Source organism: Rhinatrema bivittatum, chromosome 5 (assembly GCF_901001135.1).
Source record: "Rhinatrema bivittatum chromosome 5, aRhiBiv1.1, whole genome shotgun sequence".
NCBI classification, from domain to species: domain Eukaryota; kingdom Metazoa; phylum Chordata; class Amphibia; order Gymnophiona; family Rhinatrematidae; genus Rhinatrema; species Rhinatrema bivittatum.
In genome coordinates, this window is record NC_042619.1 from 343,339,589 (window position 1) to 343,363,148 (window position 23,560).

Sequence of the window (23,560 nt, forward strand, 5' to 3'; positions counted from 1 at the left end):
ACTCAAGATGAGGTTGCACCATGGAGTGACACAGAGGCATTATGATATTCTCTTATTCTCCATTCCTTTCCTAATAATCCCTACCATTATATTTACTTTACTGGCTGCTGCACACTGAGCAGAAGATTTCAATGTATTTCAATGATGACACCTAGATCCTTTTCCTGAGTGGTAACTCCTAATGTGGAACCTTGCATTGTATAGCTTTAATTTTGGTTACTCTTCCCTAAGTGCATTACTTTGCCCTTGTCTACATTAAATTTCTTTTGTCATCTGATAGCCCAGTCTCCCAGTTTTGCAATGTCTTCTTGCAATTTCTCACAATCCTCTTGTGATTTGACAACTTTGAATAATTTTGTATCATCGGCAAATTTGATCATCTCACTTGTTGTTCCCATTTCCAGGTTGTTTATATTAAAAAGCAATGGTCCCAGAACAGATTCCTGGGGCACTCCACTATTCACATTTTCCTATTGGGAAAATTCACCATTTAGCCCTACTTTCTGTTTCCTATCTTATAACCAGTTTGCAATCCACAATAGGACACTGCCACCTGTCCCATGACTTTCTAATTTCCTAAGAAGTCTCTCATGAAGGACTTTGTCAGATGCTTTCTGGAAATCCAGATACACTGTACCAGCTGGGTCACCTTTATCCACAACTTTGTTTTATGCCCTCAAAAAATGTAGCAAATTTGTGAGGCAAGACTTCCCTTTGGCTAAATCCATGTTGGCTTTGTCCCATTAAACTATGCTTATTTATATGTTCAGCAGTTTTGTTCTTTGATAGTTTCTACCATTTTGCCTGGCACAGACATCAGACTCACTGGTCTGTAGTTTCCTGGATCATCCTTTGATCCCTTTTTTTAAAAGTGGCATTATATTGGCAACCCTCCAATCTCCAGTTAAAATAAGAGGATGTTATTTTCAAATTTCTAGTAACAGGTCCGCAATTCATTTCTCAGTTTTTTCAACACTCCAGGATGTATACCATCTGGTCCAGGTCATTTGCTAGTCTTTAGTTTGTCAATTTGCCCTAGTACATCTTCCAGGTTCACTGAGATTTGTTTCAGTTCCTCTGAATCATCACCTTTGAATATCATTTCTGGCACGGTTATATTTCTTACATCTTTCTCAGTGAATACTGAATCAAATAATTCATTTCATCTCTCTGCTACAGTTTTGTCATCTCTAACTGCTCCTTTTACTCTTTGATCATCTAATGGTCCAACTGACTCCCTTGAAGGCTTTTTACATCAAATGTAGCTAAAAAAAAGTTTTTGAGTTTTTGCTTCCATGGCAAACTTCAGATTCTCTCTTTGCCTTCCTTAACAATGCTTTGCATTTGACTTGCCAGTGCTTATGCTGTTTCCTGTTTTCTTCATTCAGATCCCTTTTCCATTTCTTGAAAGATGTTTTTAGATATTATAGCCTCTCTCACTTTACCTTTCAACCATGCCAGTAGTCATTTAGCCTTCTTTCTACCTTTTCTAATGTGTGGAATACATTTGTTCAGGACTTCCAAGATGGTATTTTTAAACAACATCCATGCCTAAGCTGAACTCTTAACTTTTGTAGTTGCTTCTTTCAGTTTATTCCTAACCATTTTTCCTCATTTTATCGGTTACCTTTTTTTTATTTAAATGCAGTCGTAGTAATTTCTTTTTAGCACCACATCCAGTTAAGTCAATTTGATAATGTTGTGATCACTATTGTCAAGTGACTCCAACACTGTTACCTCTGCCACCAAACCCTGTGTTCCACTAAGGACCAGGTCTAAAATAGTTTCCCCTCTTGTTAGTTCTTGTACCAGCTGCTCCATGAAGAAGTCATTTATTTCATGTAGGAAATTTACTTCTCTGGTGTGTCCTGATGTGACATTTACCCAGACAATGCTGGAGTAATTGAAATCACCCATTATTACTGTACTGCTGATTTTGTTAGCTTCCCTAATTTCTTTAAGCATTTCATTGTCTCTTAGTTCATTCTGACCAGTTGGATGGTAATATAACCCCATTACTATTTTATTCCCTTTTTCAACTGGAATTTCTATCCATAAAGACTTCAACATTGCATTTTGTTTCCTGCATTATTTTTATCCTGTTTGATTCAATGCTCTCTTTAACATATAGCGCCACCCCTCCACCAGTTTTGATCCATCCTTTCATTTTGATATAATTTGTACCCTGGTATCACAGTGTCCCATTTGTTATCCTCCTTCCAGCAGGTCTCTGAGATGTCAGTTATATCTACCTCTTCATCCAGTATTATACACTCTAACTCTCCCTCTTATTTTTTTAGGCTTCTAGCATTTGTATAGACATTTCAAAGTAAATTTCTTGTTTGTATTAACAATCTGCTCATCAATTGACAGGAGTAATTTGGAATCTTTCTGCACTTTACTTAAAGGCCCCTGGTCCCCTTAGGCATTTATTGCACTCTCTCTACTGGAATACCCTGTTTTCCTTCTTCTCTTAGTATCCTTCAAAGATGCATCATTCCGAACCATGCGCTTCTGAGCGACTATCGGCTTTCCTCCATCATCTAGTTTAAAAGCTGTGCTATCTCTTTTTTTAAAGGTTAGTGTGAGCAACCTGGTTCCACTCTGGTTAAGGTGGAGCCCATCATTTTGGGAAAAGGCCCCCCCCTGCCAAAATGAAGCCTAGTTCCTCACAAATCTAACCCTTGCACCATCGTTTCATCCATGGATTGAGACTTTGGAGCTCTGCCTGCCTCTGGGGACCTGCGCGTGGAACAGGGAGCATTTCAGAGAATGCTACCCTGGAGGTTCTGGATGTCAGCTTTCTACCTAAGAGCTTCCAGAACCTCCCTCCTGCACTTTTCTATGTCATTGATACCCACATGTACCAAGAGAGTTGGCTTCTCCCCAGCACTATCTAAAATCATAACTATGTTATTTATTTATTTATTTATTTAGAATTTTTATATACCGAATTTCCTGTTAGGAAACAAATCAATCCGGTTTACAGGTAACAGCAAAAATGCCTCGGGACGGGAAACAGTGCCCTTGGCTTTACAAGAAACATATTAAACAAGGCTTTACATATTAAACAAGGCTTTACAAGAAACATATTAAACAAGGCTTTACATGTAACATAATGAAACAGTACCATGTTATGCGTGAGACCCTCTAGTTTCGCACCAGGCAGGAAAGATACCAAGCGATCCTCATGTCTACCAGCCATTCAGCCATCAACTTTCCTATTAATGGAATGACCAGTTCTAATGGCTTTCCTAACCTTTCTCTACTATGTTCCTGAATGTCTTCTCTATATTCCTCTCTGTTTCCCTTAGCTCCTCCAGCTCTGCCACTAGCCTCCAGGAGATACACGTGTGGCCCAGCATGCGCAGAGTACATTTTGAAAATGGCACAGCCACACGCTTATCTCCCGGTATGCACGGAAGCGCTGGGCTCTGTGAAAGGGGTAAGGCAGGGGCCGGCCGGGACAGCGCCATCTTCAGATGAAGTAAGTTCTAAAATAAAAGAAAAAAAGGTAGGAAGAGGGGTTTTAGGGGTCGGGAAGGAAAGGGGAAAAAGGGAAGAAGAGTAGGTAGGAGAATAGGGAAGTTCCCTCCCAGTCCGCTTCTTAATCGGAATGGACTGGGAGGAAACTAGGAATGGCCCTATCGCGTCGCCGTGCATACTTTCTTTTTTAAAATCACTCCCTTGCATGCACGAGTTGCGATCCACCCACACATGCACGTGCCAATAGAAAATCATTGTGCTCTTCTGCACGCAGGTATCATATTTTATAACATGCATGCACGCGGGTATCATACTTTATAACATGTGTGCACGCGGGTATAGTATTTTATAACATGTGTGCACGCGGGTATCGTATTTTATAACATGCATGCACGTGGGTATCGTATTTTATAACATGCATGCACGCGGGTATCATACTTTATGACATGCGTGCACGCGGATATAGTATTTTATGACATGCGTGCACGTGGGTATCGTATTTTATAATGTGTGCATGTGGGTATCATACTTTATAACATGTGTGCGTGCGGGTATCCTATTTTATAACATGCGTGCGTGCGGGTATCCTATTTTATAAGATGCGTGCGTGCAGGTATCATATTTTATAACGTGTGCGTGCAGGTATCGTATTTTATAACATGCGTGTGAGTATCGTATTTTATAACGTGCATGCGGGTATCGTATTTTATAACGTGCATGCGGGTATCCTATTTTATAACATGCGTGCACGCGGGTATCGTATTTTATAACATGCGTGTGAGTATCGTATTTTATAACGTGCATGCGGGTATCGTATTTTATAACATGCGTGCGTGCAGGTATCATATTTTATAACGTGTGCGTGCGGGTATCCTATTTTATAACATGCGTGCGTGCGGGTATCGTATTTTATAACGTGTGCACGTGGGTATCCTATTTTATAGCATGCGTGCACGTGGGTATCCTATTTTATAACATGCGTGCGTGTGGGTATCGTATTTTATAACATTCGTGCGTGTGGGTATCCTATTTTATAACATGCGTGTAGGAATTGTATTTTATAACATGCATGCACACGGGTATCGTATTTTATAACATGCGTGCCTGTGGGTATCCTATTTTATAACATGCGTGCACGTGGGTATCACATTTTATAACATGCTCGTGTCCATGTGCGCACGCCGGGAGCTGCGCGTGACTTTTAAAATCTACCTCTTTGTGCATACATATGACCTCTCTCAGCTGGGAGATAATCACACATGTGGCACTCAGTGCAAAAGACTGGAAATCCTCCCTCGCACTCCTGGACTTCTTCCTGCATCATAATTTTGTTGATTTGTTATCAATTTAAATTTCTAAGGGAGAAGGGATGCAAAGCTAACCTAAAGTGCTTTCAGTCTATGGATTTATTTTATATGTGTCTGGAAGTGACAACACACTACAATTAATCTATATCTTCCTAGTGACTCTTTTTTTGAATTAGATTCCTTATGTATAAAACCTGCAACAAATTTCTCCCACCAATTACCATTTAAAAGCAAAACATGTAAAACCAAATAAAAATAGATAACTTCTAGTAAACAGGTAAGGTATAGCAAGGTAAATGGATAGAATATAATAAGGAAGTTTGATAGGGATGTGAATCGTGTGCCCTATCGTCTTAACGATTGAAATCGTCTGGCAGGAGAAGAAAATCGTGTTTGGCACGATTTTTTAGTTAAAAAATCGTTAAAAATCGTTTTTTCCGATTAGTGCGCACTAACGGGAGTTAGTGCGCACTAACAGAAATTGATACAATTTGACACTTTTCAGGTCAGTTAAGGTCAGTTTAGGAATGAATATGTATTCCTATTGGCTGCCCTCTTATTTATTCATGTTACCAAGGTTCCCACTGACAGTATATGGGGGATGGGAAATGGAAACAGTTGGTAGCTTGACAAAACAAGTAATGTGATCAGTCAATGTGACTAGAATTTGTGCCCTAACCCTGATACCAGGGGTGTTGTGATCTTCCTGCACACAGTGCCCTAACCCTGGCACCAGGGGTGTTGTGATCTTCATGTACACAGTGCCCTATCCCTATTAATACCAGGAGTGTTGTGATCTTCCTGCACACAGTGCCCTAACCCTGGCACCAGGGGTGTTGTGATCTTCATGTACACAGTGCCCTATCCCTATTAATACCAGGAGTGTTGTGATCTTCCTGCACACAGTGCCCTAACCCTGATACCAGGAGTGTTGTGATCTTCCTGCACACAGTGCCCTATCCCTATTAATACCAGGAGTGTTGTGATCTTCCTGCACACAGTGCCCTAACCCTGATACCAGGGGTGTTGTGATCTTCTTGCACACAGTGCCCTATCCCTATTAATACCAGGAGTGTTGTGATCTTCCTGCACACAGTGCCCTATCCCTATTAATACCAGGAGTGTTGTGATCTTCCTGCACTCAGTGCCCTAGCTGGAGTCAGTGTGTGCAGTAAAGGAGACCTGCCTTTTCCACAGCTGGAATCAATGTGTGCAGTAAAGGAGACCTGCCTTTTCCACAGCTGGAATCAATGTGTGCAGTAAAGGAGACCTGCCTTTTCCACAGCTGGAGTCAGTGTGTGCAGTAAAGGAGACCTGCCTTTTCCACAGCTGGAGTCAGTGTGTGCAGTAAAGGAGACCTGCCTTGTCCCCAAGCTGGAGTCAGTGTGTGCAGAAAAGGTGACCTGCTTTTTCCCCAAGCTGGAATCAATGTGTGCAGTAAAGGAGACCTGCCTTTTCCACAGCTGGAGTCAGTGTGTGCAGTAAAGGAGACCTGCCTTTTCCACAGCTGGAGTCAGTGTGTGCAGTAAAGGAGTCCTGTGCACACATAATGCAATGCACAGGAAGCAATGATGTGACTTCTGGAGTGGTGCACTGCCTGCCTACCTAGGCTTGAATATATTAATGCTGCAGTACTAATAAAAATAAATTATAATTCTGCTAAAATGCCACTAGCCTCACCAGTTACACTAGGCTAGTAGCCTAGTCAGACATTCACCACCACCTAATAATAATTAATTATTAATTCAGTGATATAATAAATAATTTAAAAAAAATTGAGTAGGTTAATTTAATAGATGACTGTAGTAGATTGAATAAAGATCTGATGTTTCTGCTCTCCTCACACCAAACAAAAGCAACACACAAGCAGAGAAGCCCTTCTTATAAAGCTGAGCTAGTGAGTTAAGTAGGAGGAAAAGTAAACATACTGGTGGCCAGTGTGGCTACTTAAAAAATACACTTACCAACAATCAATTACCACATATATTTGAACTGTGTAGTTCCAGCCAGGACCACCTTTCTAAAATGCACAGTGATTGGCAAATTCAACATGCACTAGCATTTCACGTGCCTGCTATCAAAAATAATAAACAAACAAGTTCTAGTCACATGAGTGATGATCATCACATTACTTTTTTTGTCAAGCTTCCAACTGTTTCCATTTCACATCCCCCCAACCATTACCTCAGTGGGAACCTTGGTAACATCAATAGATAAGAGCACAGCCAGCCAATAGGAATACATATTCATTCCTAAGTGACCTTTACTGACCTGGGAAGTGTCAACACTTTGTTTCATTTTCTGTTGGTGTTCGTGAGTTTCCAGTTCCATTTCCCATCCCCCCAACCATCACCTCAGTGGGAACCTTGGTAACATCAATAGATAAGAGGGCTGCCAGCCAATAGGAACACATATTCATTCCTAACTGACCTTCAGTGACCTGGAAAGTGTCAATTTGTATCATTTTCTGTTAGTGCGCACTAACGGGAGTTAGTGCGCACTAACACGATTTAACGATTTTTAACGATAAATCGTTAGAATTTCTATTGTATTGTGTTCTATAACGATTTAAGACGATATTAACATTATCAGACGATAATTTTAATCATTGAAAAACGATTCACATCCCTAAAGTTTGAGGTGTGTGCGGGGCCTCTGGAAGCTGGGGCTGTGGAGTTTGAAGCCCGGATCACTCGCTGTGATCTCTGGAGTCCTCTCCCGGGGGCTGCTGGGTAATGTATGCTGCCAAATTAAGGTCCTCTTCTGCTGCCAAATTAAGGGTATTTTCCCTTCTTTTGAATAATTTGAATAATTTGGAATGTGTAAATCATTATATATATACCGTATTTTCCGGCGTATAAGACGACTTTTTAACCCAAGAAAATCTTCTCAAAAGTCGGGGGTCGACTTATACGCCGGGTATCGTCTTATAGGGCACACCTGCTCTCTTACCAGTTTCTCTCAATCACACACACATGCTCTCAATCAAATGCATTCTCTCACTTACACACAGGCTGGCTGTCTCTCTCTCTCTTTCCCCCCCCCCCCCCCTCCGAGCACAAATAGTAGCTGCGGGAGCAGCTTCCTCCTCCAGCCCCCGCAGGCCAAGAAAGAAGAATCCCATCGGCCGCGGGAGGCTCATGCTGCTGTCTCCTTTCCCGATTACCAGCTCCTTCGACTGCTCGGGGCCGTTCCTGCTATCGCCGCTGCAATTTTTTCATTCGGCACGGCTTTCTCCTTCCCGCGCACCGCACTGCCGTTACCGCTGGGCTATCAGCATGTTCAAGCCCAGCGGGAACGGCAGCGGTGCAAAAAAAAAAAAAAAAGCTGTGGCATCCGCGGCTGGCCTTTTCTTCTTCCCGCCCCCCCCCCCCTTTGAACCGGAACAGGAAGTGATGCGCGGGAAGAAAGAGCTGTGCCGCGTGAAAAAATTGCAGCGGCGACAGCAGGAACGGCCCCGAGCAGTCGAAGGAGCTGGTAATCGGGAAAGGAGACAGCAGCATGAGCCTCCTGCGGCCGATGGGTTTCTTCTTTCTTGGCCTGCGGGGGCTGGAGGAGGAAGCTGCTGCAGCTACTATTTGTGCTCGGGGGGGGGGGGGGGGGAGTGGAAGTGAGAGAGAGAGAGAGAAGCAGCCAGCCTGTGTGTAAGTGAGAGAATGCATTTGATTGACAGCATGTGTGTCATTGAGAGAAACTGGTCAGCGAGCTCGTGTGTGAGAGACAATGAAAGTGACTGCTCAGAGAGATGACTGATGTGTATGTGAGTGTGAGAGAGAGAAAAAGCATGGAAGTGAGAAATCTGGGTATGGGAGTAAGAAGCCTGATCATGTGAGAGAGAGCATGGGAGCGGGAGGGCTGGCTGTGTGTGTGTGTGTGTGTGCGCGTGCATGAGAGAGAGACTGGTTGATAAGGTGACGGTGTGTGTGAGAGAAAGACTGGTGTGTGTGAATGTGATTCAGGGAATGAGAAGCCTGTGCACGTGGAGAGTGAGCATGGAAATGAGAGAGAGACTGGTGTGTGTGTGTGAGACAGAGAAAGTGATTATGAGAGTGAGAAGCCCGTATATGTACGGTAAGCAGAACACGGGAGTGGGAAGCCTGTGTGTGTGTATGGCACGAGAGAAACTGTTCAGGAAGGTGTCTGGTGTGTGTGTCAAAGACTGTTTGGGAAATGATTGGTGTGTGAGAGACAGAAACTGGTCATGGGGGCATGACTGGTATGGTGTGTGTGTGTGAGACATGGGCCCTAAGGAAGAGGAAGAGGAGTAGGAGAGCTGCTGGAGGGGGTAAGGAAAGGTGGCTTTTTAAGTTTATTTTTCTTGATTGACTGCCATTTTAATTATTTAATATTATGTGATGTGTCTGCTTTTTTGAAATATTTTATTGGTGTTTGGAGAATGTTTAATAGTTTTTATGAGTTTTTAATTGTTGGATGTTATTCTGTTCATAGCTGTTTTGAAACATTTATTCTGCTTATTAGTATAGTTTTACAATTATTTATGTGTGGGGTTCTATAGCTGCTTGCTAGTTCTGTTTTCCTAATAAGAGGTATATTGGTTTTTAGGGCCTGATATACGGTATTTGTAGTGTTGCCTTTTCATAGATAGGGTTGCTCCTGTTTGAGTGTAAAATTATTTTTTTTCTTAAAAATATGTATAAAAAAGGGGGGGGGGTCGTCTTATACGCCCAGTCGTCTTATACGCCGGAAAATACGGTATATGTGCTTTTACTTTAGTTTTATTAATTTAAAATAAACAGCACAGGAAGCGCTTGTAATAGTAATCAAGATGCCATATTAGAAAAATAAAACCAGGGAAAGCAAGAAAACATGAAAGGCGTCTATATTAAAGTCCACAAGTATGAGAGATCCATTAGGATCTGAGCCAGAACAGAAAAGGGAAATAGAAATATGTAAAAGAAATCTCACAAGTAGGAGGAAAGCAGGTTAACCACTTAAGCGGAGAGAATAGGGCAAACATCAAAGTTTCTTGGGATGTAAGAAGGAACGCAGCTGTTCAGTTTGAAAGAAATATACATGATATTCTCATTTACAAGGAAAAGGATCACACACAGGACCAAAAGCCCATAGCTTTCTTGGCACATTGCTAGAAATGTCTTTCTACAAGCCTGGGTAGCCCTGGAGAGATCAGGGAAAACCCAGACTTTGTCCAAGAAAAGCGCTGCCCTGTGCCTAAAGAAGAATATCAAGGCGCTATCATGATGTTGAGAAAAGGCGAAAGTTACCAGTAGTGTCCCTCTAGTTGTTACCACAAGGTCAGCAGATCTTTCTACGTAATCTGTCAGATTTAAGTGTGCTCTGTTAAATTAGGCAGCGCAGTTTGTCCTCCATCCACTACCAACGGCAAAAACAAATAAAAAAAGTGATAGGAGGAAGGGCTTCTGTGGTAATCAGCAAGATCTTCAAAAGATACTCTTTGAGGATATCAATAGGGCACAGGCCTAATTTTGGAAAATTAATTACTCGCAGATTTAAGTATCTAGAGGCATTCTCCAGATTTTCCAACTTCCTCTGTGTTAAATTATTTTTTAGCAGTTCAGTTTGTAATAGCTCAGTAGTGTCTGAACATTTCTCTGGCACCAGTTCTGTCCTGACATAATTCCAGGGATCTCCGGCTGCTTTGTAAATTAGTGTGAATATCTGTAGTAATATTAGTCAAAGATGAAATAGATTTTTCTGAGGAAACCCGTGCGTTTCGCAAAGAGTTGAAGGTTACGAGGGGTAATGCTTCACATGGCTGGGAGCACAAGATGACATTTCACCCCGAAGGCCCCACCAGAGACTGAATCGCCGAAATCTCATGCTGCTCTTCACGTGCGATTGCCCCACAGGGCCTGACGACACTGCATCCACCCGGGGTAGAAACAGAGTAGGACTCTTCAGCCAGTGCATCCAGCGACACTTCTACTGGCTTTGAAGCTAGCGGCGGTGTAGCTCCCTCACTATCCCCCGGAAACGGAGGAGTAGGAACCGCTGCTGCTCCCAGGAAGTAAGGTATTAGTGTCAGATCAGGGACTTCCTGGAGCATCACAGCCTGTATGGGCCCTCCTGGAGTGGCTGAAGGTACTGCCTGGGGTCGGCCACAACGAAACAGGCAAGGAACGGCAAAGCTGAATTCAGCGGAGGGCTCTCTGCGGTACCTTCCTTCAGGACACCCAAACCATAATATTTTTAATAGCTGTCTGTGCATCTCTTCTCTGTTCCTGACTCGTTTGTTCACAGATCTCTTCTGTTTCACTCATCCTGTTCCTTTTCTCCGTTCCTTTGCTTTTTCTCGCATCCTCTCTTCCAGGCTCATCTTTATTTTCTCCGTACCTTTCTTTCTCTTTCAGCTTGATATCGCTGCCTTTCCTAGCTGGCTCTTTCTGTCACTCCCCTCAGTTTCTTCCTACGTTTCATTCTCTCTCTCCCTCTTCTTCCCTGGAGAGGAGGGAGGGAGAGCAGTTTATCATGCATAATGAAAACCTACTTCCCTCTCTTACAGACATTTAAAAATATTTGTTAAATGCTTACCAGACGAATAAAAGCCAAGTCCAGAGTTAGAACTAACATGATTAACAAGGAATCTGACATTTCTAGTAGTGAAACTGAGATGGGAATGTCATCACATGTGTAATAACAAAGGGATCATCTGCGCTGGATACCAACGCTCCTGTGCTTTCCAATATTTATTAAACCAGCAAACATTCTGGATAAATTGCAAGGAAGGGAGGGCATCTCCAAAGTGCTTGCTTCATTTCTCATGTAAAAATGTGGATACTCTCCTCCTATTAATGTTAGGTAAAGTATTACATTTCTGATTTAAATGGGAATGCATGGGATATGAATGATGTCCTGAAACTGAAAAAGTAACGCTCTAGCGCACGTTAAACAGCAGCTGCCATGCGATAGACACGATATTTTGCATCTCTCCACCCAGGTTCCCTCCTCTATTACAATGAACTTCTTTGTATGCGATTTGTATGCTTGAATAATGCAAATGCAAGCAAAGGTGGTCATTAGTAGGCAATTTGATGCGATTATGTTATTGCGTCCAACTGAGAAAGTGGTCAGCCGCGATAAAATAACCTTTTCAATTTTCAGTAAATGTAGCGTTAGAGCCCCGGGACCCTAATGTGGGTCCTGAGGCTCCTGAAATATATTTACCGGGCTTCCAAAAGGAAAAAACAAAGTCCCACTTCCACATGGGGAGGCTGAACCCTGCCTCATCCTGGGGCTGCCAGGTGAGGAGACCCCGATTCCACCAGTGTAAAAATAAAAAAAGTTTAAATGTAGATGTGGGACAACGGCCCCAGTCCCTGCCTCCCCCCCCCCCCCCCCCCGGACCATAAATTATAATAATGTCCCAGTCACCTGGCACGGCCCCCTCCCCCTCAAAGATCGATAATCAAATGTTTTAGGATCCCAGCACCCCCTTCCCTTCTCCCCCCCCCAAGTCAGAGAGTCCCGTCCTCCCCTTCCCCCAAAAGCAATAAATAAAAATTGGGGTCCATGCCCCCGACCGCACTCCCAAACTTTAAATTCCAGTCGAGGCTCCTGCATCGGGGCCGAGGTACCCCCTGCACCCCGCCCGGCCAGCACCAGCGTGACCATGACCCCTCTCAGCCTCCCCATTTTGCGGGGGGTGGGGGGGGCAGCAGCCCTTTAAGGCCGTGGCAGTCCCGTGAGGTCGGGGCCGCTGTGGGGTTGAAAGGCTGCTAGATGCGCTCTTTTGCCCTGAGGTAGGTTTTGTTTGGGTTTTTTTGTTTGTTTTCTTACCTCTTTTTGGTTTAGGAAAAATCTGCTTATTGAGCAAAAGTCTTTAGAAAGTTAACAAATCCAACTCTTCAGTTATAAACTTTACTATCATAATACAAAGCGAGATTTCTAACAATTAAATATGGATCTCCTCAGGCCACCCTCAGCCCTTATTTCTCCTCTTTAACCTCCATTTGTTTTTCTTCCCATTCTAACCCCTCCCTCCCCCCGATCTTTATCTACTCAGTGCATTTACCATCTTTCTGCGGATTCTAGTAGAAAGCGATTGTGGTTATGGATCCCACACTTTAGAAACCTTTTCTTATGGTACTTTTAAGCACAGTTAATCTCTCCATAAGTAATAGATTGTGCATACGGTTACGCCACATTTCCAAGGTAGGAGAATCACCAGATATCCATTGTACACTTTATTATCATACCTTTTGTATAAACACTAGCAAATTTGCCTCTGATATATCACAGCCATCCAAAATAGCCAACACATGCAGGGTCATTCATCAAAGTGAGCCAGGCCATTGTCGCGGGCATTAGGACCCTAACGCCCATGATAATGCCATAACTCATGCATTATTTAGCACATTGCTCGATGGGGATGCCAATCTTTTTAATGTATTCAAAGGGGAGGAGTTTGGGCGGAATTTATGAAAATGAGGGGCATTAACACTGCGTGTGATAGCATGATGCACGTTATTGCACGATTTTAATGCCAGAAATAACAACTCCTTTTTCCTGGTGTTAAGCTGTGTGATGTGCCCGAAACGGCAATTGCAATATTTATTGTGAATGCCTTTTTGGGCATTTTTGGAGACGGGAGAGGAGAGGAGTGGAGAGGAGAGGAGAGCCTCTGGGGTGGCACACATAATTGTCATCTATTTATACCACTATAGGAGGGTCATTTAGTAACTCGAGGTGAGGTTTTGGTGGAGGACTAGGGTTTTGGGGCCAGTTTTACATTCAGTCAGTCTCTTACTCTCTCTCACACTCTTTCTCTCAGCAGCCCAAAATAAGAAAATGCCTGTCTGGGAATTTTGCAGCTTACGAAGTGAAAATATCGTGGTGCAATAAATTTAACGCGCTTGGCAATAAAATACCTATGTGAAGCGCTAAAATAGTGCATGGTGTGGTAGCAAAAATTATCATAGCCACGCCCCTTACCCTTATCGCGGGCATTGTTCATGTGAAATTTATAGCATTTTGATAAATCTAGGCCATAGTTTGACATCCAGCATTATTGAACACTGCCCAAATCGAAATGTGCACATGAATATTTATCCAAAATTGCTGGATATTTGGACAAAACGAAAAATAACAAAAAATAAGTGCCCTCTGACGCTGCACATTTTAAACATTTCTTATCCATAATGATATGAACCTTATAAGCTCGTAAAGGTGAAATTAGAGACTCTGCATTATTTTGAATTGCATTTCACGTATATCTTCACTCTCAACCAGTTTTGCCAGTCCAGTGCCAAATGAATATCAGATTCTTCCAGAGTAGCATTCAGGTCCGCAGACCATTTGGCAGTTATCTCAGAAAGAGGATCCAAGCTCCATTCACCCAGCATATTTCTATATAATTTAGAAAGTATTCCAATACTTGAAATTGGGCAAATAACATGTTTCAAAATTACCTGCCAAAAAACACACTTTATTTCCTTTTAATACCGAGTCAATATAGAGACACAACTGTATGTCTTTATTACTCGGGCTATATTTATCTCTTAATTCCTGAAAGGTCAAAACTCCCTGTCTTGTCTCTACTAAGACTTGACCAATTGTCTTTAGGCCACACACTTCCCATCGATGAAATACTTCCTGATCAAATCCTGGTTGAAAAGCTGCATTTCCTCTAATTGGCAAAAACACCGACACTCTCATAGGTAAACCATACTTAGTCCTCACCCACCTTCAAATTGGAATAAATAATTGTTTCATCATTATTGATAGGGGTAATTCTGAAGTCTTTACATGAAGAATATATGACAGTGACAGAGGATGAATCATGTTATTATCTACCTCAATATGTGTTACCATTTTCAGTCCCCTAAACCAATCTTTTACCACCCTAAACAAATATGCAGCAATATACGTTTGTGAATTGGGGAGTTTTAAACCACCATCCCAAAGACTCAACTGGAGCTGAGAAATCCTCATATGAGGTTTTCTCCAGCTGTCTATAAAATCTGAGATCATTTTATTCCGAGCAGTTATACCGCACTGCAAAACCCACAAAGGTAGTGTTTGTAACACGTAGAGCCATTTGGGCAAGATAATCATTTTCACTAATTAAGTCCTTCCATATCAAGAAATCGGAAAATTTTGCCAACTAACAACTTTTTTTGTCATAACCAAAAGAGGAGTCATGTTCGCATGATACAATCGAGAAATATAATGGGGAATACGAATATCTAAATATATTAAGTCCTCCTCCGCCCACTGCAGAGGAAAACCCCTGTTCCATCTACTCCTCAACCTCATCGTTATATCCAGCACCACTGACTTCCCTTGGTTAATCTGCAACCCTGACATGGAAGTGAAAACCTTCAATATCTTTAATAATTTTGGTAATGAGTCCATTGGATGAGAACACGCCACCAAAAGGTAATCTACAAATAATGCAGTCTTCACCTCCTTTGAGCCACAACGAATCCCTGCAATACCACTATTAGCCAGCAAACGTCTAGCCAATGATTCCATACTGAGAAGAAATAAAAATGGTGAAAGGGCGGCATCCCTGCCCAGTACCTTGTTCTAGAGAAAAGAAATCCAAAGTTAAGCTATTAACAATCACAACAGCCAAAGGATTTTTATATAAGAGATGTTACATTTCCACAAATTGACCATGGAAACCATAAAAATGTAACACTTCAAACAGATATTCCCAAGCAAGATGATCATAAGCTTTTTCTGTATCAAAACTTACTAATAATGGTGTATCATTATGCTATTGTCCATTTATTAAACTGGCTAAAATTCTTCGCACATTCATAGTTGCCATTCTTTCATGCACAAACCCCACCTGTTCTGGTGGTGATAATTTTGGTGTCAACGTCACAAGCCTATTTGCCAGCACTTTAGCATTAATTTTAATGTCAGTATTCAGAAGAGATATTGGCCTATACGCGGCAGGATTTTCCAAATCACGCCCTTTTTTTGGAATAACTGTGATAAAAGCCTCTTGCATTGTTTGAGGCATTATATCATTTGCATCTTCTTCTGAAATAAACACTCTGAAGGAGGTGCAACCTGAAAACAGAGAATTTTGAAAAACTCGTAAAGCAATCAGGACCAGGTGTTTTATGACTTTTTTAAGATTTCGTGATAGGCCAAGTTTCCTCAGCTCCTCATCCCCCTCCTGAGGGAAATGTAATAGAGCTTAGAGTCCCTTTGAAATATAGATTGGCGTAAAAATTTCTCAAAATAACCACTATTTGCTTACTAGACTGACATCGAACCCTTTGAGTATCTCGTAACATCGGAATAAAACTGGAATTTTCACAAGATGTAGCCAATTCCTGAAACGAAAAACTCTTTTTCTGATACATCAAAGTGTTCCTAGTTCTCTGATGAATCAGGGTATTGACTTGCCCCTGTAGTGTAAAAAGATGGTGTCTATTAGCTTCAGTCATATCTCTACCTAATACTTCCTTCGCTTGGTGCAATAATTTAGTCAATCTAAGGATTTCTTGATTCATTTGTTCTTATGAATAGAATATGCAGGAATATGGCCCCTTAAAACCACCTTTGCCGTTTCCCAATATAATTGTGGCGAATCAAGGTATTGAGCATTACAATGTGAAAATTATTCTCATTTATCAAGTCCATTTTTTTAAAAATTGCCATCCTCCATTAAGTGGGATGGCATATGCCATTGAAATGTAGTTTCCCTGTTCCCAAAAACATATTCTATAGTAACAGAGGCATGATCAGAAATGGTAACATTTATTTTCCTTTTAATAGGAGATCCACCCCCAGCTGCATTCCAAGTAATTATTGTAAATCATTGTAAACCGTTGTGACGGTGCAATACTAAACGACAGTATAGAAAAGGTTTTAAATAAATAAATAAATAAATAAATAAAAATAATTATATTATTAGCCAAACTCATAAGCAAATAAGCCCTTCTTGCATTGTTTCTGAGCTGTGCAGTATCTGTTGCATAGCAGATCTAGTGTAAGAATGCTGGAGTATAACGGTGAGAGGGGTCTCTGATAATGTCCATCAGATTGCTGGAGCTACTCTATGGTGTAACTGATTTTTTGTTTGAAATGTTTTATGTTTGTTATAAGTTAATTTTGTATGTTTTTAGCTTAGGCATGTTTGATTGTAACTCGCTTAGGATATTAGATTGACGAGTCCTAAATATTTTAAATAAATGCAAATTGCTTCCTTACCAAGGGGGGAGCCTCCCAGCTTACGCACCCTCCCTCACTCCAGTATGGAATCCGCAGCATACAGTCGTCATCTTCCCCTCCATCCTTCCCCCTTCTAGCTATTCTCCCCCCACCCAATCCAAAACGTTATTTGTGTCCCCTACACTAACCTCGCACACTTCCAGCCATACAATCACGCACCACACTTCCTGATGCAGTTGGGTGCCCAATCCCCCATCACATCTCCTAAGCACATCTTACACACTCTTACATACATACTCCCCCAGTCACCCAACTCCACATACCCCGAGGAGTTTGGCTGCGAGGCAAAAGAACGTACCCTAGAGCCGCAAAGAGTCTTCCTGGGATCGCGGCAACACCACCTCTGTGATAAAACTTTGCAGCGTAGCAGCTCTGGGCCAAAGTTTGCCCTTTCAAGGAGCATTCATCTGTGAGTGCTGCAGTGTTTGGGCTTCTACTAGCCTAGTGACGATCTGCACTACGAGCTTATTATTGGAGAGAATGCTGGAGAAGAGGACATCTTGGCCAAAATCAGGAATCAAATTCAGGCTTAGTTTGATTTGAGACACTGCATGTAAAGTCATTTCTTTATCACTGTAATTCAATTCCATCTATTGGAGTCTTGAAATAGCCCAAAAATGAATCTGCTAACGAGTACTTCACGTGACTGATATATGCGCACGTGCTGTCAAGCTTGTAGTGATGATGTGCTTTGTACACTGCATTGTTTTAAGCTGATATTCTTTTTAATGGTGTGTTTGCAGGTACCTGTTTGCATTGCAGGTGAAGCAGGACTTGGTCCAGGGCAGGCTAACCTGTAATGACACCAGTGCTGCCCTCCTAATCTCACACATTGTACAATGTAAGTTCCCTTCATTTTTTCTATTATTTCTGTACAACTAGAAATCTATACTTGGTGCTCCCAGTCTCCTCTGGCAGATTTTCCAAAATACTATGGCAATTCTATGGCTAATTTTCACACATCTATATATTAGAAATAGTCGTTTTCTGATCTTTCTGTGTTCAGTTTATTTCGTTCTTTATTAGAGGAAAATATTGTCTTAGTGATTGACACTGGGGAGGAAGGAGAGAAAGAGATTGGAGGAGGATAGAGGCAAGGAGGGAGGAGAAGGATCAGAGATGAGGGAGGAAAAAGAGGATGTGGAATCAGGAGAGGAAGGAATGATCCACTCACACACTTCCACATCATTCTCGCTCTCTCAGACTCCATGCACTCTTCAGTCCCCTCACTCACACTCTCCACACACCTCCAATGATCCTTCATCTCACGGACTCTCTGCAGGCATCCCCTACACTCACATCTCACAGCTCCTCACTCATACTTCACAGCAACTTCGATCCCTCTCACACTCTCCACACACCTCCCATGATCCTTCATCTCACGGACTCTCTGCAGGCATCCCCTACACTCACATCTCCCAGCTCCTCACTCATACTTCACAGCAACTTCGATCCCTCTCACACTCTCCACACACCTCCCATGATCCTTCATCTAACGGACTCTCTGCAGGCATCCCCTACACTCACATCTCACAGCTCCTTTCTCAATCTCTTGCTCCTCCCAATCCCCTCACTCACCCTCTCCACACACCTCCCATGATCCTTCATCTCACGGACTCTCTGCAGGCATCCCCTACACTCACATCTCACAGCTCCTCACTCATACTTCACAGCAACTTCGATCCCTCTCACACTCTCCACACACCTCCCATGATCCTTCATCTCACGGACTCTCTGCAGGCATCCCCTACACTCACATCTCACAGCTCCTCACTCATACTTCACAGCAACTTCGATCCCTCTCACCCTCTCCACACACCTCCCATGATCCTTCATCTAACGGACTCTCTGCAGGCATCCCCTACACTCACATCTCACAGCTCCTTTCTCAATCTCTTGCTCCTCCCAATCCCCTCACTCACCCTCTCCACACACCTCCCATGATCCTTCATCTCACGGACTCTCTGCAGGCATCCCCTACACTCACATCTCACAGCTCCTCACTCATACTTCACAGCAACTTCGATCCCCCTCACTCACACTCTCTCACACATCCCATGATCCTTCATCTCACGGACTCTCTGCAGGCATCCCCTACACTCACATCTCACAGCTCCTCACTCATACTTCACAGCAACTTCGATCCCTCTCACACTCTCCACACACCTCCCATGATCCATCTCACGGACTCTCTGCAGGCATCCCCTACACTCACATCTCACAGCTCCTCACTCATACTTCACAGCAACTTCGATCCCCCTCACTCACACCCTCTCCTGCGTCCTCTCTGATCCCCTCACTCCCTTCCAACCCGCACACCCACTCTCGCCCTGCTGCATCTATCATTCACTCTAGGGAAGTGAAACTCAGGGGAAGAGGCAGAGGGATAGGAGATCGAGGGGATGAGGGAGGAAAGGAGGGGGGGTGCAGGTGAAAGAGGGATTATGGATCAGGAGAGGGAGTGAGGATGCATCCACTCCATCCTTCCTCCAGAGGATGCCTTTTCTCACTGACATGCTGCACACCCCCCACTCATTCTCCCAAATACATACACTCCACCCCACCCCACCTGACTGTCCCATCCCTTCCACAACCTCTCACGCTCATAAATACACTCCACATATACCCCCCACTATTTCCTCACTCATGCTCATACATTCACGCTACACCACCCCTCCCTCACACATTCCACACATCTTCTCATTCCCTTATTAGCCCACTGTCCCCTTCCTCCCGCGACCCCTCTCTAACTTCAACCTCCACTATCTCTCCATCCCATTTCTTAGCTGCCAGACTGTACAGAAGTAAAGTGGGCTAACACAACAGTCAAACTATGTTACAACAGCCAAACATGACCCCCTTCTCACCCGCGGCCTCTGATTCCAGGTTCTTGGTGCAACATTTAATAACAGCAACGCAATGCCCCAGACTGCTTCCTCTTCCTGTGCAGCCTGGGGGCTGGAGTCTTGCATTTTGCACTGCTGGGGCTGCCGTAGTGCAGTGTGATGCGACTCTCAGGCCTGGGGGGGCAATCGAACCAATGTCCTCTGCACGACCGGGTATGACACTGCCAGGACTCCACCGGGCTGGCTCTGGGAGATCATTTCACTCAGGCTTATCAATTGCTTGTTGTAAGGGGATCTGCAGTAACGTTCTTTATTAACGCCGCTATTATAATTTCTCCTAATGAGTCAAACTGTTTATAAAATTCTTTCTTTATGCCACTTAAAATGCTTGATTTCCAGGAACTGATATTAAAGGGAATTTACTTGGAAGAAGAGGGGTAGTTATTTTTCCAGGCGGTGTAAAAGTATAAAACAGAAAACATGAGGTCATGCATGCGCTTTTATTTTTCCTTAATTAATCCTGCAGTGTTTAGCGTGGAAATATGGCAACCTGACGCTGACAGCAGGCGCACCTGGAAGAATCTTCTTCCGGAAATTATGGGGATCATTAGAATATTATGTAAATCAGCTTTTCAACTATGCAAACTGAGCAAAAGCCTTCATTTCCACCAGATGTGTCATTTCAGTGAACTCTGTTCATGCAGCACAAAAACCTGAATGTTCATAGATAGTGTAGCAATTAGGTTACCACGTCCAGCACTGAGCAAATTACCAATGAAGACATCAAGAATTACTCCAGGCCCTGCGCCTCAGAGCAGGGGGTAGATCATTAATTTGGGGGTTACCTTACTAATCTTTCTCTTTTGAGGGAAAAAGGGAACCCCCAGGAGTTTTTACAGCCCCTGTTATATTCATTTATAGATATATCTCTATCTATATATATTTCCCTCCAGCACTGGGTTGTTTTTAGCCACCTGCTAGGCAAATGATACCTAGCACAGAAAACAGAGAATTCCCCAGTGCAAACAAAGAATCTGTGGTGGAGTCAGACTAAGCATATTCACAATTCTGTGCAATATTTGTAGCGCCTGGGTTAGGGTTAGTCAGAGATGGGTTTCAGGGTTCGCCTCCAGGTGTACAAATTGGATCTTATTATTTGTTGGACCTCAGGGTCCCAGCTCTCAGAATGGTAGCACTTTCTCTCAGACATGGTGTTAAAAAAGGTTTTTATTTAATTGAAATCAATTACAGATTAAATTAAGCTCATACGTGCATGAGGAAACTATTAACAGTCACACGTGGCTGCAAATCACCCTGGCTTAAGATGTCTTTCCTTTAGCTGATACTTATGTATAAAGCAGCCAAACTCAGATGACATGTAACAGGTTCTTTCTGGAGACCACCACCTGAATCCTCTGACATCTTCCAGCAATATTATTTTTACAAGTTAAATCAAATGCACCTGGTGAAAACTCAAGAGTTCAGCAGCAAAGCAGCTTTTCACCAACTCTCTGATCCCGAGCATTCCCAACACTCTCTCTTTCTCACTAGAGGTCACTCTTTGTTCCCACACTACACATTCCAAAAGAGACAATTTAAAGAAACAGGAATAATTTCCAAACCATACAAAAAAAAATTGTTTAATTTTGCAGTAGGGGACTTGTGTTCCTTTGAACATGGTTGTTAATGGTCACTAGATCAGACCAGCAATTTTTATCTCCTCAACACTATAATAAAAAAAAAAAAAGGCTGAAAAGTAATAGCTTCAAAAACTTGTCATTATAAGTGTTTTTTGACAGGCTGTTCCACATGTGCACATTAACAGACCTAAGATCTGATGGCTAAATATAAATGTAGAATATAAAAATCAATGCAGAAGACTGGGAGGCCCCCGTTTTGCTGCTGGACTGTTGCTTTCATCTTAAATTTCTTCAGTTCCTAGTTAAGTTTTAGGTTTCTATGGGAGTAGGACTGCGTACAATTTGGGTCCTTTAAATGTATTAGTGTTTTCACTATATATCTGGTAGTGACCTGAAAGGGAATGATTAAACTCTTGATAAGGTGTGGGGAATTTCTGAATTTGTTAAAAAGCTGATTAATTTTTTTTCTATTTTTCTATTTTATTTTTTTTAGTGTGAAAGTGTCTCACGCCTACAAATTAAAGGATGAGCTAGGGATGTGTGGGAGGGTTGGGAAATTCAAACACACAAACTCCTGTTTTTTTGCCTGCCTTTCTGACTAGCTATTAAATACAGATACACAAACACACTTAATATACCCCAGTAGTTTTACTTCTTTCCAATACTTTTTAAGTTTTAAAAATTTCCCCAACCAGTTTCTTACTGATTCTTTTTAACCACCAGCAAGGTGATCCTCTCCTCTCAGTGCTCCCACTGGATTGTGGGTTACTGAGCTTTTCCCTTGCAATATATCTTGTTCTTCTAAGGTAAATTGTTATAAAACAATCCCTTTGGAGATTTACACTACAGTTAGATGTCCTGAGTGACTCACTGTGGTTCTAATTAACAGATGTTGGTAACTAAACAAATCATTCACACAACCTTAACACTTCAGTTAGTCAGCCTGAGTGGCTCACTGCTGTCCTGATTAACAAATGTGGGTTCCTAATCAAATCAATCACACTACCCTAAAACTTTTCCAAGGTGAGTAACTGACCTTTTTCAGCCTTTTTACTTAGGTATACACTGCTCATTGGTTATTTCAACTTTTTGGCTACCTTTTTAATACAAACACACAAACTTCTTTCTTTTTTACCTGCTTTTCTGACTACCTATGTAATACAAAACACACAAAACTCCTGGTTTTTGCCTGCCCTCTGACTAGCTATTCAATTCAGACACACAAACACACTAAATAATATACCCTAGTAGTCTTACTTCTCTCCAGTACTTAAGTTTAAAAAATTTTCCCAAGCAATATTTACTGATTCTTTTTGGCCACCAGCAAGGTGATCCTCTCCTCTCAGTGCTCCCACTGGGTTCTTGTAATTCTCTGGTCTCCGTGAGCTTGGGACTTTAATACATCTGTGCCCTCCTTATCCTGCTCTTATCCTGCGTCAGGCCAGACATTGGGGAGTAGGGTGGGGGGGGGGGGGATATGTTTATCCAAGCACCATATGCTGTTGAACCACGTCTTATTCAGGAGAATTTCTATTAATAGGAGGACTAATATCACAAATGAAATAATGAATTAGTAATCATTTAAACGCAGCCTCTGAAGAAGCACCAAAACACGATTCATGTCGGGCTGGTGTTTTTAGTTTATGAAGTCTTACAGCGATTTTGCTAAAAGGTGGTTTTTTAAAGATGCACCAATTTTATAACATGGTTATAAAATCCGCTACCCGCACGCACATGTGCACCCGAATTTAGATCGGTGCGCGGGGAAGGATTTTTGTAAAAACTGCGGTGATGCAAGTAGGCCTACCCCAGTTCCCTCCCAGAACGCTCAAATAAAGGAGTGGACTACCAACTGTGACAAGAATGTATTACACTTTTGGAGGGAAAGTGAAAGAGAGAGAACATCAAGAAGCCTTGTCGGAAGAAATTATCTCCCCTGATAATTTAACAGACTTTATTGAAAAATCTTATGAAGCAAGAATTACAGAACGAGCAACTGTTTCTTTAACCTTTCTACAAATGTCAGATAGAGATGAAGTGCTGAGGAGATCCTTTAAGAAACAGTCTGAATTGTTTTATGGATACCAAG

At 42.4% G+C, this 23,560-nt stretch overlaps 1 protein-coding gene across 3 annotated transcripts in view; it reads left to right on the plus strand.

Moving 5' to 3' along the window:
- Positions 1-23,560, plus strand: part of FARP1 (FERM, ARH/RhoGEF and pleckstrin domain protein 1) — a 400,646-nt gene that overhangs the window by 277,009 nt on the left and 100,077 nt on the right. For all 3 annotated transcript variants that reach the window (XM_029604480.1, XM_029604479.1, XM_029604481.1), the window contains one exon: positions 17,729-17,826. In XM_029604480.1, coding sequence (XP_029460340.1) covers positions 17,729-17,826 — 98 coding nt within the window. The remainder of the gene's footprint in view (positions 1-17,728; positions 17,827-23,560) is intronic.